At 39.5% G+C, this 14,194-nt stretch overlaps 1 protein-coding gene across 2 annotated transcripts in view; it reads right to left on the minus strand.

The window, feature by feature from the left end:
* The window catches only part of LOC124712008 (coronin-6), a 97,022-nt gene that overhangs the window by 12,920 nt on the left and 69,908 nt on the right, over window positions 1-14,194 (minus strand). For both annotated transcript variants that reach the window (XM_047242297.1, XM_047242296.1), the window contains exon 8: window positions 10,975-11,244. In XM_047242297.1, the coding sequence (XP_047098253.1) occupies window positions 10,975-11,244 (270 nt within the window). The remainder of the gene's footprint in view (window positions 1-10,974; window positions 11,245-14,194) is intronic.

Raw genomic sequence — 14,194 nt, forward strand, 5'->3', positions numbered from 1 at the left:
GTACCATCATATGGGGAATCAAGTGAAACTTGTGACCAGATCGAGGACTTTTTGACATGGAGGATGCAGTATATTACCTTGGATGGAGAGTCAGCATCAGATGTGTTAGTAATTTCACGTGTGCCCCAGGGAAGTTCATGTTGTATACTAATGACCTTGCAGATAATATTAATAGTAAAATCAGGCTTTTTGCAGATGGTGCAGTATTCTCTAATGAAGTACTATCTGAGAGAAGCTGCATAAATATTCAGCAGATCTTGATAACATTTCAATGTGGTGCAGATATTGGCAACTTGCTCTGTTGTTGTTGTTGTTGTGGCGGTCTTCAGTCCAGGGACTGGTTTGATGCAGCTTTCCATGCTACTCTATCCTGTGCAAGCCTCTTCATCCCTGAATAGCTACTGCAACCTACCTCCTTCAGAATCTGCTTAGTGTACTCATCTCTTGGTCTCCCTCTACAATTTTTACCATCCATACTTCCTCCAGTACTAAATTGCTGAACCCCTGATGCCTCAGAACGTGTTCTACCAACCAATACCATCTTCTAGTCAAGTTGTGCCACAAATTCCTCTTCATCCCAATTCTATTCAGTACCTCCTCACTAATTACATGATCTACCCATCTAATCTTCAGCATTCTTCTGTAGCACCACATTTCAAAAGCTTCTATTCTATTCTTGTCTAAACTATTTACTGTCCATGTTTCACTTCCATACATGGCTGCACTCAATACAAATACTTTCAGAAGAGAATCTATACTCGATGTTAACAAATTTCTCTTCTTCAGAAACACTTTCCTTGCCATTGCCAGTCTACATTTTATATACTCTATACTTCAATGATCATCAGTTACTTTGCTCCCCAAATACCAAAACTAACTGTCTCAATTCCGAATCTAATTCCCTCACTGTTATCTGATTTAATTTGACTACATCCCATTATCCTCGTTCTGCTTTTGTTGATGATCTTATATCCTTCTTTCATGACATTGCTCATCCTGTTCACCTACTCTTCTACGTCCTTTCCTGTCCAACAGAATTACATCATCAGCAGGCCTCAGTGTTGTTATTTCTTCTTCCTGGACCTTAATTCCTACTCCAATTTTTTCTTTTGTTTCCTTTACTGCTTGCTCAATATAAAGATTGAATAACATCGAGGATAGGCTACAAGCATGTCTCACACTCTTCCCAGCCACTGCTTCCCTTTCATGCCCCTCGACTCTTATAACTGCCATCTCGTTTCTGTGAATAGCCTTTCGCTCCCTGTAGTGGACCCCTGCCTTCTTCAGTTTGAAAGAGAGCATTCCAGTCAACAGTGTAAAAAGCTTCCTCTAAGTCTACAAATGCTAGAAATGTATGTGTGCCTTTCGTTAATCTATCTTCGAAGACGAGTCGTAGGGTCAGTATTGCCTCGTGTGTTCGAACATTTTTATGGAATCCAAACTGATCTTCGCTGAGGTCGGCTTCTACCAGTTTTTCCATTCGTCTGTAAAGAATTCACGTTAATGTTTTGCAGCTGTTACTTATTCAACTAATAGTTTGATAATTTTCACACCTGTCATCACCTGCTTTCTTCGGGATTGGAATTATTATATTCTTCTTGAAGTCTGAGGGTATTTCACTTGTCTCATACATTTTGCTCACTAGATGGTACAATACTGCCAGGGCTGGCTCTCCCAAGGCAATTAGTAGTCCTAATGGGATATTGTCTACTACTGGGGCCTTGTTTTGACTTAGGTCTTTCAGTGCTCTGTGAAATGCTCGCATTTTATCTTCATCTATGTCCTCTTCCATTTCTATAATATTGCCCTGAAGTACAATGCCCTTGTATAGACCCTCCATATACTCCTTCCACCACGCTTTCCCTTCTTTCCTTAGAAGTAGTTTTCCATCTGAGCTCTTAATATTGATACAAATGGTTCTCTTTTCTCCAAAGGTGTCTGTGATTTCACAGTGAGCAGTATCTATCTTACCCCTAGTTATATAGGCCTCTACATCCTTACATCTGTCCTGTAGCTACCCCTGATTAACCATTTAGCATTTCCTGTCGTTCTCATTGTTGGGACATTTCTATTCCTTTTTGCCTACTTCATTTACTGAATTTTTATATTTTTTCCTTCCATCAATTGAATTCAACGTCTCTTCTATTACAAAAGGTTTTTTAATAGCCCTCCACTTTTTACCTACCTGATCCTCTGCTATTTTCACTTTTTCATCTCTCAAAGCTACCCATTCATCGTCTTCTGTATTTCTTTCCCCTGTTCTTGTCAATCGTTCCCTAATGCTCTCTCTGAAACTCTCTATAATCTCTGGTTCTTTCAGTTTATCCGGGTCCCATCCCCTTAAATTTCCACCTTTCTGCAGTTTCCTCAGTTTTATTCTACAGTGCATAACCAATAGACTGTGGTCAGAGTCCACATCTGCCCCTGGAAATGTCTTACAATTTAAAATTTGGTTCCTAAATCTCTGTCTTACCATTACATAATCTATGTGAAACCGTCCAGTGTCTCCAGGTCTCCTCCACATACAGAACCTTCTTTCATGATTCTTAAACCGAGTGTTGGCTATGATTAAGTTACACTCTGTGCAAAATTCTACCAGGCAGCTTCCTCTTTCATTCCTTACCCCCATTCCATATTCACCTACTACTTTTCCTTTTCTTCCTTTTCCTACTATTGAATTCCAGTCCCCTGTCACTATATAATTTTCGTCTCTCTTCACTGTCTCAATAATTTCTTTTATCTCATCATACATTTCTTCAATCTCTTTGTCCTCTGCGGAGCTAGTTGGCTTATAAACTTGTACTACTGTTGTAGACGTGGGCTTCATGTCTATCTTTGCTACAATAATGCGTTCACTATGCCGTTCGTAGTAGCCTACCTGCGCTTCTATTTTTTTATTCATTATTGAACCTACTCCTGCATTACCCCTATTTGATTTTGTATTCACCTGACCAGAAGTCTTGCTCCTCCTGTCACCAAACTTCACTAATTCCCACTATATCTAGCTTTCACCTATCCATTTCCCTTTTTAATTTCAAACCTACCCACCCAATTAAGGGATCTGACATTTCACGCCCCGATCCGTAACGTCAATTTCCTTTCTCCTGATAATGTCCTCCACTCAGAGATCCAAATGGGGGATTATTTTACCTCCGGAATATTTTACCTAAAAGGACGCCATCATCATTTAACGATACAGTAAAAGCCGCATGCCCTTGGGAAAAATTACAGCTGTAGTTTCCCCTTGCTTTAGCCATTCACAATATCAGTACAGCATGGCCGTTTTGGTTGATGTTACAAAGCCAGATCACACAATCATCTAGAATGTTGCCCTTGCAAGTACTGAAAAGGCTGCTGCCCCTCTTCAGGAACCACACATTTATCTGGCCTCTCAACAGATATCCCTCCATAGTGGTTGCACCAACTGTACAGTTATCTGTATCACTGAGGCACACAAGCGCCCCCCCCCCCCCCCTCCCATTGACAGCGAGGTCGATGGTTCACGGGAGGAGGCAACTTTCTCTAAATGTTCAGAAATGCAAAATTGTGCAGTTCACAAAATGAAAAAAAAAAATGTAGTATCCTATGACTAGACTATCACTGACTCACTGTTGGAATCAGCCAACTTAAATAGCTGCTTGTAACACTTAGCAGTGATATGAGATGGAAGTATCAAATAAGCTTGGCCATGGTAAAGCAGGTGATGGACTTTGGGAGTGTGTCACTGAAATGTTGAAAGAACTGATCTGGCAGACTCTTGAAGATAGGCATGAACTATCCTGTAAAGTCTACCAACAAAGTTTCAAGAACCAGTTTTTCATGATGACTCTAGGAATATACTACAACCCCCCTTTGCAAAATCTCATCACTTGAACTTAACTGCGGAAATTAGATTGGAGTTATGGTAATACAATCCAGATATCGATTGTACACCATTTCGATATATATAATATATCGAGTATTCCAAAGACATTCTACAATGTTCTGGCGGTGTATTCAGCATTGCGTGATGGAAATCGTTGTGGATCGCCGGTGCATTGAGTGTGGTATTTTGTGTTTTGTTTTCGTGCTACAGATGATTAATATGGTAGTGACAGTTTTCGACCAAGAAAAGGAATTTTCGTCAGAAGGATTTTATGTTTTCGACAAAAGTAGGAAGATGCTTATGTGCAAATACTGTAATGTGCGTATTGAGTGGCAGAGGAAGGACACGTGCCTGAAACACAATAACAGTTCTTCCCATAAGAAGAACAAGGAGAAGGCGCTAACAACTACTAGTATAAAAAGACAAGCTACGCTCACGGAAGTTACTGTAGTGTCAAAACGAGCGAAAAATGATGAAGAAGAATTCATTTTATAGACTACTCGAGCTTTCATTGAGGCTAACAATCCGATGGAAAAAGTTGATCATCCGAAGCTGAAAGAATGGATGAACAAATACATACCAGGTTTGTATAATAATCAATTTACCGTCTGCTAATCGTAGCAAAGATTACCTAATCTCGATAGCCAATAATTTTTGTTGGTCATAATAGGCCTATATAAAAAACAATATTTCCTCGAGCACCCTCTTAAAAAAGTCTTATAATTGGGTAATGTGGTAATTTAATTCGTTACATAGTACTCTAATAGCAGTTCTATTGACATTTTTAAGGTGCTGGAGACTTACCCTTAGCTGGAAGACTACGGGAAGGTTACATACCTTGAATCATCAAAGAAGAAGAGGAAAGATTAAAAGGAGCCGTGAAAGACGAAAGAGTTTCAATCTTTGTGATGAAACGACAGACAGAAAAGGGCAGTGCGTGTTCGTGGTTCTGATAAAAGTACTTAGTTGTGGCGATGGTGCAGTTCAGAAATTATTTGTCGGGGGAGTGAAAGTTATTGCAAATGCTACAGAATGTGCGCAAGCAATTATGAGTGTAATACAGAAACTTGAAATTCAGTACGGAAATGTAGTTTCTACAACTTCAGATTCAGCCCGTTGTATGGACAAGTGTATAAATGCAGTTAGGGCTTTAGTTTCAGAAGGGTTAGTACACACACAATGCTGGGCTCATAAATTAAATTTGGTTGGCAATGTGTGGTTTGGGGAACTTTGTAATTTGAACCATTGTGTTTTGCAGACGAAACACATCTTCCTTAATACCAGAAAGAGAAAGCATGCATACATTCAGTTCTTAGCTCAGAAATATGTAGGTGTACCCACAAAAGCTAAACTTTTCCCTATTCCTGTCATCACCAGGTGGAACTCGGGGTTGGAAGTGTCGAGTATCTTGGAGAATATCTCTGTGATATAGTAGAATTTGTTGAAACTGTTGAAGATGAGAGTGCAGCTGTCAATTATTTTAAACCTTTGACTTCTACTGAAGCAAAAAAAAATTCAATGCCTAGCTATTTTTCTTGTTGAACACTGCTCAAAATGTTGCAATTTGCTGCTGACATTAGAGGGCACCAAGATACCATTAATTCATCTTCTGTAGTCTAAGCTTGGTTACCTTGCAAAGAGATTTAAGCTACTAGAGGATGCATTTTTTTCCGAGAAAACCTCAGAAAATCACTCTTCCATTCTGTAGGTAGAGCAAGTCTTACAAAACTGAACCACTTAATGGAATGTAATACAGGAAAAATTGTCATTACTTCTATAGGTAAATTGTTTGATCCGAGAAACATAATAAAAGGCAATTTAGACAGTGCTGAAATCTCTTAGCTGATAAAGAAAATTCCCATTCTACAAGAACTTCCAACGTCAGAATTTCTTGTACCATACACATTGTTTAGGGATTTAGTAGCTAGTTCTTGTAGAGAAGGTAAAGATGTTGATGTGATTGGTATTCTTCTTTCCCTGAAAGCAGAAAATAGACTTTTTGTGGAAGCTGCAGTGAAGGCTTTGTGGATCCCAGTCAGTAATGTTGATAGTGAGAGATCATTTTCTAGATATTGCAATACAGGGCTATTACAAATGATTGAAGCGATTTCATAAATTCACTGTAGCTCCATTCACTGACATATGGTCACGACACACTACAGATACGTAGAAAAACTCAAAGTTTTGTTCGGCTGAAGCCGTACTTCAGGTTTCTGCCGCCAGAGCGCTCGAGAGCGCAGTGAGACAAAATGGCGACAGGAGCCGAGAAAGCGTATGTCGTGCTTGAAATGCACTCACATCAGTCAGTCATAACAGTGCAACGACACTTCAGGACGAAGTTCAACAAAGATCCACCAACTGCTAACTCCATTCGGCGATGGTATGTGCAGTTTAAAGCTTCTGCATGCCTCTGTAAGGGTAAATCAACGGGTCGGCCTGCAGTGAGCGAAGAAACGGTTGAACGCATGCGGGCAAGTTTCACGCGTAGCCCACGGAAGTCGACGAATAAAGCAAGCAGGGAGCTAAACGTACCACAGCCGACGGTTTGGAAAAATCTTACGGAAAAGGCTAAAACAGAAGCCTTACCGTTTACAATTGCTACAAGCCCTGACACCCGATGACATAGGCAAACGCTTTGAATTTTCGGCGCGGTTGCAACAGCTCATGGAAGAGGATGCGTTCAGTGCGAAACTTGTTTTCAGTGATGAAGCAACATTTTTTATTAATGGTGAAGTGAACAGACACAATGTGCGAATCTGGGCGGTAGAGAATCCTGACGCATTCGTGCAGCAAATTTGCAATTCACCAAAAGTTAACGTGTTTTGTGCAATCTCACGGTTTAAAGTTTACGGCCCCCTTTTCTTCTGCAAAAAAAACGTTACAGGACACGTGTATCTGGACATGCTGGAAAATTGGCTCATGCCACAACTGGAGACCGACAGCGACGACTTCATCTTTCAACAGGATGGTGCTCCACCGCACTTCCATCATGATGTTCGGCATTTCTTAAACAGGAGATTGGAAAACCGATGGATTGGTCGTGGTGGAGATCATGATCACCAATTAATGTCATGGCCTCCACGCTCTCCCGACTTAACCCCATGCGATTTCTTTCTGTGGGGTTATGTGAAAGATTCAGTGTTTAAACCTCCTCTACCAAGAAATGTGCCAGAACTGCGAGCTCGCATCAACGATGCTTTCGAACTCATTGATGGGGACATGCTGCGCCGAGTGTGGGAGGAACTTGACTATCGGCTTGATGTCTGCCGAATCACTAAAGGGGCACATATCGAACATTTGTGAATGCCTAAAAAAACTTTTTGGGTTTTTGTATGTGTGTGCAAAGCATTGTGAAAATATCTCAAATAATAAAGTTATTGTAGAGCTGTGAAATCGCTTCAATCATTTGTAATAACCCTGTATAATGTATGACATGAGAACAGCTCTGACTCCCAGTAATATGAAAGTCATGGTATCCTTATATTTCTCCGACTGACTTGTGTGTTGTGTACATAGGCTAGGACAGGATAAATGTTTTCCAAACTTTCATGATTTGGTATTTGTGTTTTAATAAGAGCCGGCCGCTGGTGGCCGAGTGGTTCTAGGCCCATCAGTCTGGAACCGCGAGACCGCTATGGTTGCAGGTTCGAATCTTGCCTCGGGCATGGATGTGTGTGATGTTCTTAGGTTAGTTAGGTTTAAGTAGTTCTAAGTTCTAGGGGACTGATTACCTGAGATGTTAAGTCCCATAGTGCTCAGAGCCATTTGAACCATTTTGAACCTTTTCCTTTGTCCCTCTCTTCCATCCACTTCAACACTACTGCCAGAACAGGGAGCCACTTGGGTCAAACCTTGGATATTTCTTTAACCTTCATATGATTTTGCTCCTGCTGCTGCTTCCCGAGTAGATTTGTTATCTATCCAATATATTTTCAAAACCTGTTTATTGTTGTTGATTTATTCACCAAGTATAATGTTAGTTTTTGGGGTCTTTAATCCATAAATAAAAACTGAAGAAACTTATAAATCAGCCACTACCAATTCCAACTTACATGAAGAAAGTTGCAATAACATGGTTTGACTTGGAATGGCAAATGATCTCACATTATAAAGCTGAAAATTTTAGCATAACTACATTCACTTGAAGCAATATGAATATCATCCAAATGAACACTAGTACATCAAACTGACCATGTTGCTATTCCATACAGAATGGAATATGCATGAATATCTTGGGGAGCAGATTGTAACACAGACCATATGTTGAGTATATTAGGAATGGGGGGAAAACCACAAAAATACTTTTGAAACTACTAGGTACAACTTGGGAACTCTGACAAATGTAGGAAAAATAAGTCAGAATCAAAGCAAAAACTAGGTCAATATGGCTATGAAGTCTTTTGTGAAAGAGTCCTGCAATGAAAAGTTCTAGATTAATTTGTTGTGTCAAGTTTTGGAGGGAGAACACTCCTACAAGTGAGTGCACAAATTAAAATACCTATGGGCACTTTTCACTGACAACTCGTTACATGAAGCACAGATCAATGCCAGAATACAAGCAGCTAACCGATCTTACCATGGCCTAGAACAAAGGCTTCGGTCCAGCTCTCTCTCCAGACAATTCAAGATTCGACTATACAAAATCCTGATCCAGCCTGTTGTTCTATATGGCTGTGAAACAGAGTATCCAGAAACAGGACTTCCATAAGCGCTCCTCGTTTTTGAGAGAAAAGTGCTTCAGAAGATCTTCGGTCTGGTTCTGGATGCAGACACAGGGGAACAGAGGATCAGGCACAACCAAGAGGTTGAGGAACTATACCAGCAGCCCAACATAGCAGGAACTATCAAAGCCAAATGAATGCAGTGGGCCGGCTATGTGGCCTGGATGGAAGATCACATATGGTCTATGAAGCTCCTAGATTTCACACCTACAGGAAAGACACCCCCAGGGAGACCCAAGAAGCATTGGAGGGATGGCCTCCATGAAGACTTAAATCAAGCATAAATAAATGTGGACAGGTGGTAGATAGCAGCAATGGACAGAATACAATGGAGGAGGAAACTTGCAGCAGCATGCGGTCCACTGAGCGATCATGTAGAAGTAGAAGTAGAAGTAGAAGAAGAAGTAGTTCAGATAAAATCCCAAGCTTTCGATGACCGAGGCAGTCATCAAAAGATTGTGATTTTATCCAAATTTGAGACAGAGTTAGCCAAGAACTTTTTATCCAAAAACTAGACCCGCTCATAATGAACAACAGTAAGAGAAAAAAGTAGACACACAGTAATCAGAAAATGATATCCAAAAGATAGTAATCACAAAGTGATGTTCAAAATAATGGGTGAAAGAATACCTCAATGTTTGATTCAACCAACAATTACAGAAAAAGTTCTGGACAGAGGACATCCAAAGGAGAAACATGGGTTCAAGAAAGGGGGAATATATAGGGATGATGTAACTTACCAAACGAAAGTGTTGGTATGTTGATAGAGCCACAAACAAACACAAACGCACACACAAAACTCAAGCTTTCGCAAACCATGGTTGCTTCATCAGGAAAGAGGGAAGGAAAGGGAAAGACGAAATTTCATGTTTATGTTTGTGTGTCTAACAACCTGTCAGCACTTTTGTTCGGTAAGTCACATCATCTGTGTTTTTAGATATATTTTTCCTACGTGGAATGTTTCCCTCTATTTTTTATATAAATATATATATATATATAAATCATCTTTCTTTTTAGATATATATATATATATATATATATATATATATATATATATATAAAAAGAAAGATGATGAAACTTACCAAACAAAAGCGCTGGCAGGTCGTATCCTTTTGTCTTTCCTTCTCCTTCCCTCTTTCCTGACGAGGCAACCATTGGTTGCGAAAGCTAGAATTTTGTGTGTATGTTTGTGTTTGTTTGTGTGTCTATCGACCTGCCAGCGCTTTTGTTTGGTAAGTTTCATAATCTTTCTTTTTAGATATATTTTTCCCACGTGGAATGTTTCCCTCTATTATATATATATGGTTATAATAGAGGGAAACATTCCACGTAGGAAATATATATCTAAAAACAAAGATGATGTGACTTACCAAATGAAAGTGCTGGCAGGTCGACAGACACACAAACAAACACAAACATACACACAAAATTCAAGCTTTCGCAACAAACTGTTGCCTCATCAGGAAAGAGGGAAGGAGAGGGAAAGACGAAAGGATGTGGGTTTTAAGGGAGAGGGTAAGGAGTCATTCCAATCCCGGGAGCGGAAAGACTTACCTTAGGGGGAAAAAAGGACAGGTATACACTCGCACACACACACATATCCATCCACACATATACAGACACAAGCAGTTTGTGTGTCTGTCGACCTGCCAGCACTTTCATTTGGTAAGTCACATCATCTTTGTTTTTAGATATATATTTCCTATGTGGAATGTTTCCCTCTATTTTTTTTTATATATTTATATATATGTCTGCTTGTGTCTGTATGTGTGGATGGATATGTGCGTGTGTGCGAGTGTATACCTGTCCTTTTTTCCCCCTAAGGTAAGTCTTTCCGCTCCCGGGATTGGAATGACTCCTTACCCTCTCCCTTAAAACCCACTTCCTTTCGTCTTCCCCTCTCCTTCCCTCTTTCCTGATGAGGCAACAGTTTGTTGCGAAAGCTTGAATTTTGTGTGTATGTTTGTGTTTGTTTGTGTGTCTATCGACCTGCCAGCGCTTTTGTTCGGTAAGTCACCTCATCTTTGTTTTTATATATAATTTTTCCCACGTGGAATGTTTCCTTCCATTATATATATATATATATATATATATATATATATATATATATATATATATATATATATATATATATATATATATATATATAAAAATCAGAAAACCTACCAAAAATGAACCCTATAATGAGAGAAAAAGGAAATAATATAACTGTATGGTAAATGCAGTAAAAAAATGATATCAAGTATTAACAGACCAGTTATGTTCAACAAGACCTTAACATAGCTGCCAGCGAAGTCACCAAAAGAGAACATTTTATAAAGAGGCCTCCCCCACATACTCACCCGCCTTACCACTTTAGTCTGCTGCTACATCAGTTATATACTTACTGAAAGTGAGGCTCCAGATCCTCCACCTCCAGCGCTGCTTCCTCCTGAACTGGCAGATGATGCACCACGTCCACCCTTTGGGGGCATCTTGTCCAGTACATTTGGTTTACGGCTAACCTTCAAGTCAGATTTCTGAGCAGCTGGTTGGTATCCATCTCTTAAAGAAATAAGTATCGGCTCTGCATCTTGCCCATTTATCCATTCTTCTGCTGACAATGCCGCTGTGTCACCAGCAGTGTCAGGGTAGAGATCTTCTTGAAACAGCTCTGACTGTGAAACAAACACTTTGGTTAACTACAGAGTGTAGAGAGAGAGAGAGAGAGAGAGAGAGAGAGAGAGAGAGAGAGAGAGAGAGAGAGAGAGAAAGGCTATTACAAATCATAGCACCATTAACACTTACAGCAGAAATCGAAATAGCTACATATCAATAAATGTGCAACTACACTTTGTTATTTTATTTTATTTTTATTTTTTATTATTTTTATTTTTTACTGTTCTACACTTCTGGTTTGTTCCTATTGTTGGCTATTTTAGTAAAAGCCAGATTCTCTGACAAAGTCTGTTAAATTTTGCAAGCTGAACCTGACAGACTACAGATGCAACTTATTTGTGTGTTTTATTAGGCATACCTGCCAATGTGATGCCTGCCTGATATTGCTCATAAAAACCCATAATGCCATGCAATTCTACGTTGCATGAGAAATCTGTAGGAATTTTAAATTTTTAAATACTGAGAACTTTACACATAAGTTTGGAAAGTTTTAATGCCATTTATATAATGAATTGTGATTATGAAAAACTTTCATTTCATCATCCACGAATAATAATTTCCATGTAGACTAACAGTACCTATTCTTAAGTTAATTTAAAAACTTCTGAAGTTAATTTACGCACTTCAAGAATAAACACCATTCTCTCCATCAAGAAATGCCTTGGATAGTAAAACAGGTATCTATTCTATAAAAAATGCATTATTAAATTTGTAAGGAAAGGCGTGACATGCAATTTTGTTAGACATTTAGTCAATGTAAAAACTGTAAAACTGCAAGACATTATTGCTGAAGAAAAATCTTCCAACGTGACATAACAAACACTTTTCTGGACCCAAGAGTAGCATTTTATATTTATTCTCTAGACTGTCCAAAAAACTGTTATTGAAGACATTTGACTGAACAAAAAGGAAGGCAAATTAGGATTAAAACCTCAATGTTCTTAAAAGTGAGTCACTAGATCAGATTTCATAAGCACGGGGCAGCAAACTGTCCAAAATCTTTTTGAAGTAACCATATTTGTGTGAAATGATTTTACAGAAATAATGGGAAAACACAAGTCTAGATGGCAAGACACAAACTGGAAACATGTTCCTCTCAAATTTAAGTCCAGAATTTTGTTCGTTGCATCATCTGCCTTTGCAACTAAATACAGTATCCGATTTGTACTGGGTCATGGCTTGCTGTCAAGTGAGCCTCCTCTTAAATTACACAGTAATGTTTGGAATACAAACATGTCACAATAGTTCTGCTCCTCCAAATAATGCTGCCAAGACCTTTTCCATTACACCATCTCTTATTCAGAACAACAGTTTTATAATAATATCACTATCATGCATTTCTTTATTTCATAAAGGAAAAAAATCTGTGATCAAAGACTATTGTGAATACTACAATTTTACTTCTGATACACTTAAGTTTGATGGTAAAAGGATTAAAGAGCAGTTAATAACTACAGTTGATATCTTAACAAACCAATTATTCAAACTCAGGGATTATTTTAAGCAGAACTTTTAATTAGGTGTTACATCAGCATTAAAAACTGTTAGCACACACAGTATACTTGTCTTAATGTATCAAATAATATACAATTATGTACACTGTATGTACTTGTATGGTACAGCAGAAAGTGTTGATCATTACAAGTGCACTGAGCACTTGGAATTTTTAATATCACTTTATTTCAATTATTGTGCTACTCACTGGGCAAACATGAGCAATAAACGTGCTGGTTTGTTACAAAACTGAAGACTGTTTTAATCACGCGAATTAAAATCTTTTATATTCATAAAGTTACAAGCTTACTTTTGCCGAGATTTATAACTGGCATCATCCACTCCTACACTCTACTACGCAATACTTTTAATTTAAAAGTTAATACCTGTATAACATAACTGTCTTGTATTAACTATTACTACAACATATCTAAAAACAAAGATTTCAGGGCAGGACTGGAGGAAGTCGTATCCCTGCTGGAGAGCCACACGACTTCCTCAAATCGTGCCCTGAAATGAGATCCATCCTTCATGAAATCCTCCCCACTCCACCATGAGTGTCTTTCCGCCATCCACCTAACCTTCGTAACCTCTTAGTTCATCCCTATGAAATCCCCAAACCACCTTCCCTACCCTCTGGCTCCTACCCTTGTAACCGCTCCCGGTGTAAAACCTGTCCCATGCACCCTCCTACCACCACCTATGCCAGTCCTGTAACCCGGAAGGTGTACACGATCAAAGGCAGAGCCACGTGTGGAAGCTCCCACATGATTTACCAACTGACCTGCCTACACTGTGAAGCTTTCTATGTGGGAATGACCAGCAACAAACTGTCCATTCGCATGAATGGACACAGGCATACGGTGTTTGTTGGTAATGACGACCACCCTGTGGCTACACATGCCTTGGTGCACGACCAGCACATCTTGGCACAGTGTTACACTGTCCGGGTTATCTGGATACTTCCCACTAACACCAACCTGTCAGAACTCCGGAGACGGGAACTTGCCCTTCAGTATATCCTCTCTTCTCATTATCCGCCAGGCCTCAATCTCCGCTAATTTCAATTTGCCACCGTTCATACCTCACCTGTCTTTCAACAACATCTTTGCCCCTGTACTTCCGCCTCGACTGACATCTCTGCCCAAACTCTTTGCCTTTACAAATGTCTGCTTGTGTCTGTGTATGTGTGGATGGATATATATGTGTGTGTGTGTGTGTGTGTGTGTGTGTGTGTGTGTGTGTGTGTGTGTGTGTGTGTGTGTGTGTGCGCACCCGTCCTTTTTTCCCCCTAAGGTAAGTCTTTCCACTCCCGGGATTGGAATGACTCCTTACCCTCTCCCTTAAAACCCACATCCTTTCGTCTTTCCCTCTCCTTCCCTCTTTCCTGATGAAGCAACCGTTTGTTGCGAAAGCTTGAATTTTGTGTGTACGTTTGTGTTTGTTTGTGTGTCT

Source organism: Schistocerca piceifrons, chromosome 8, assembly GCF_021461385.2.
Source record: "Schistocerca piceifrons isolate TAMUIC-IGC-003096 chromosome 8, iqSchPice1.1, whole genome shotgun sequence".
Classification (NCBI taxonomy): Eukaryota; Metazoa; Arthropoda; class Insecta; order Orthoptera; family Acrididae; genus Schistocerca; species Schistocerca piceifrons.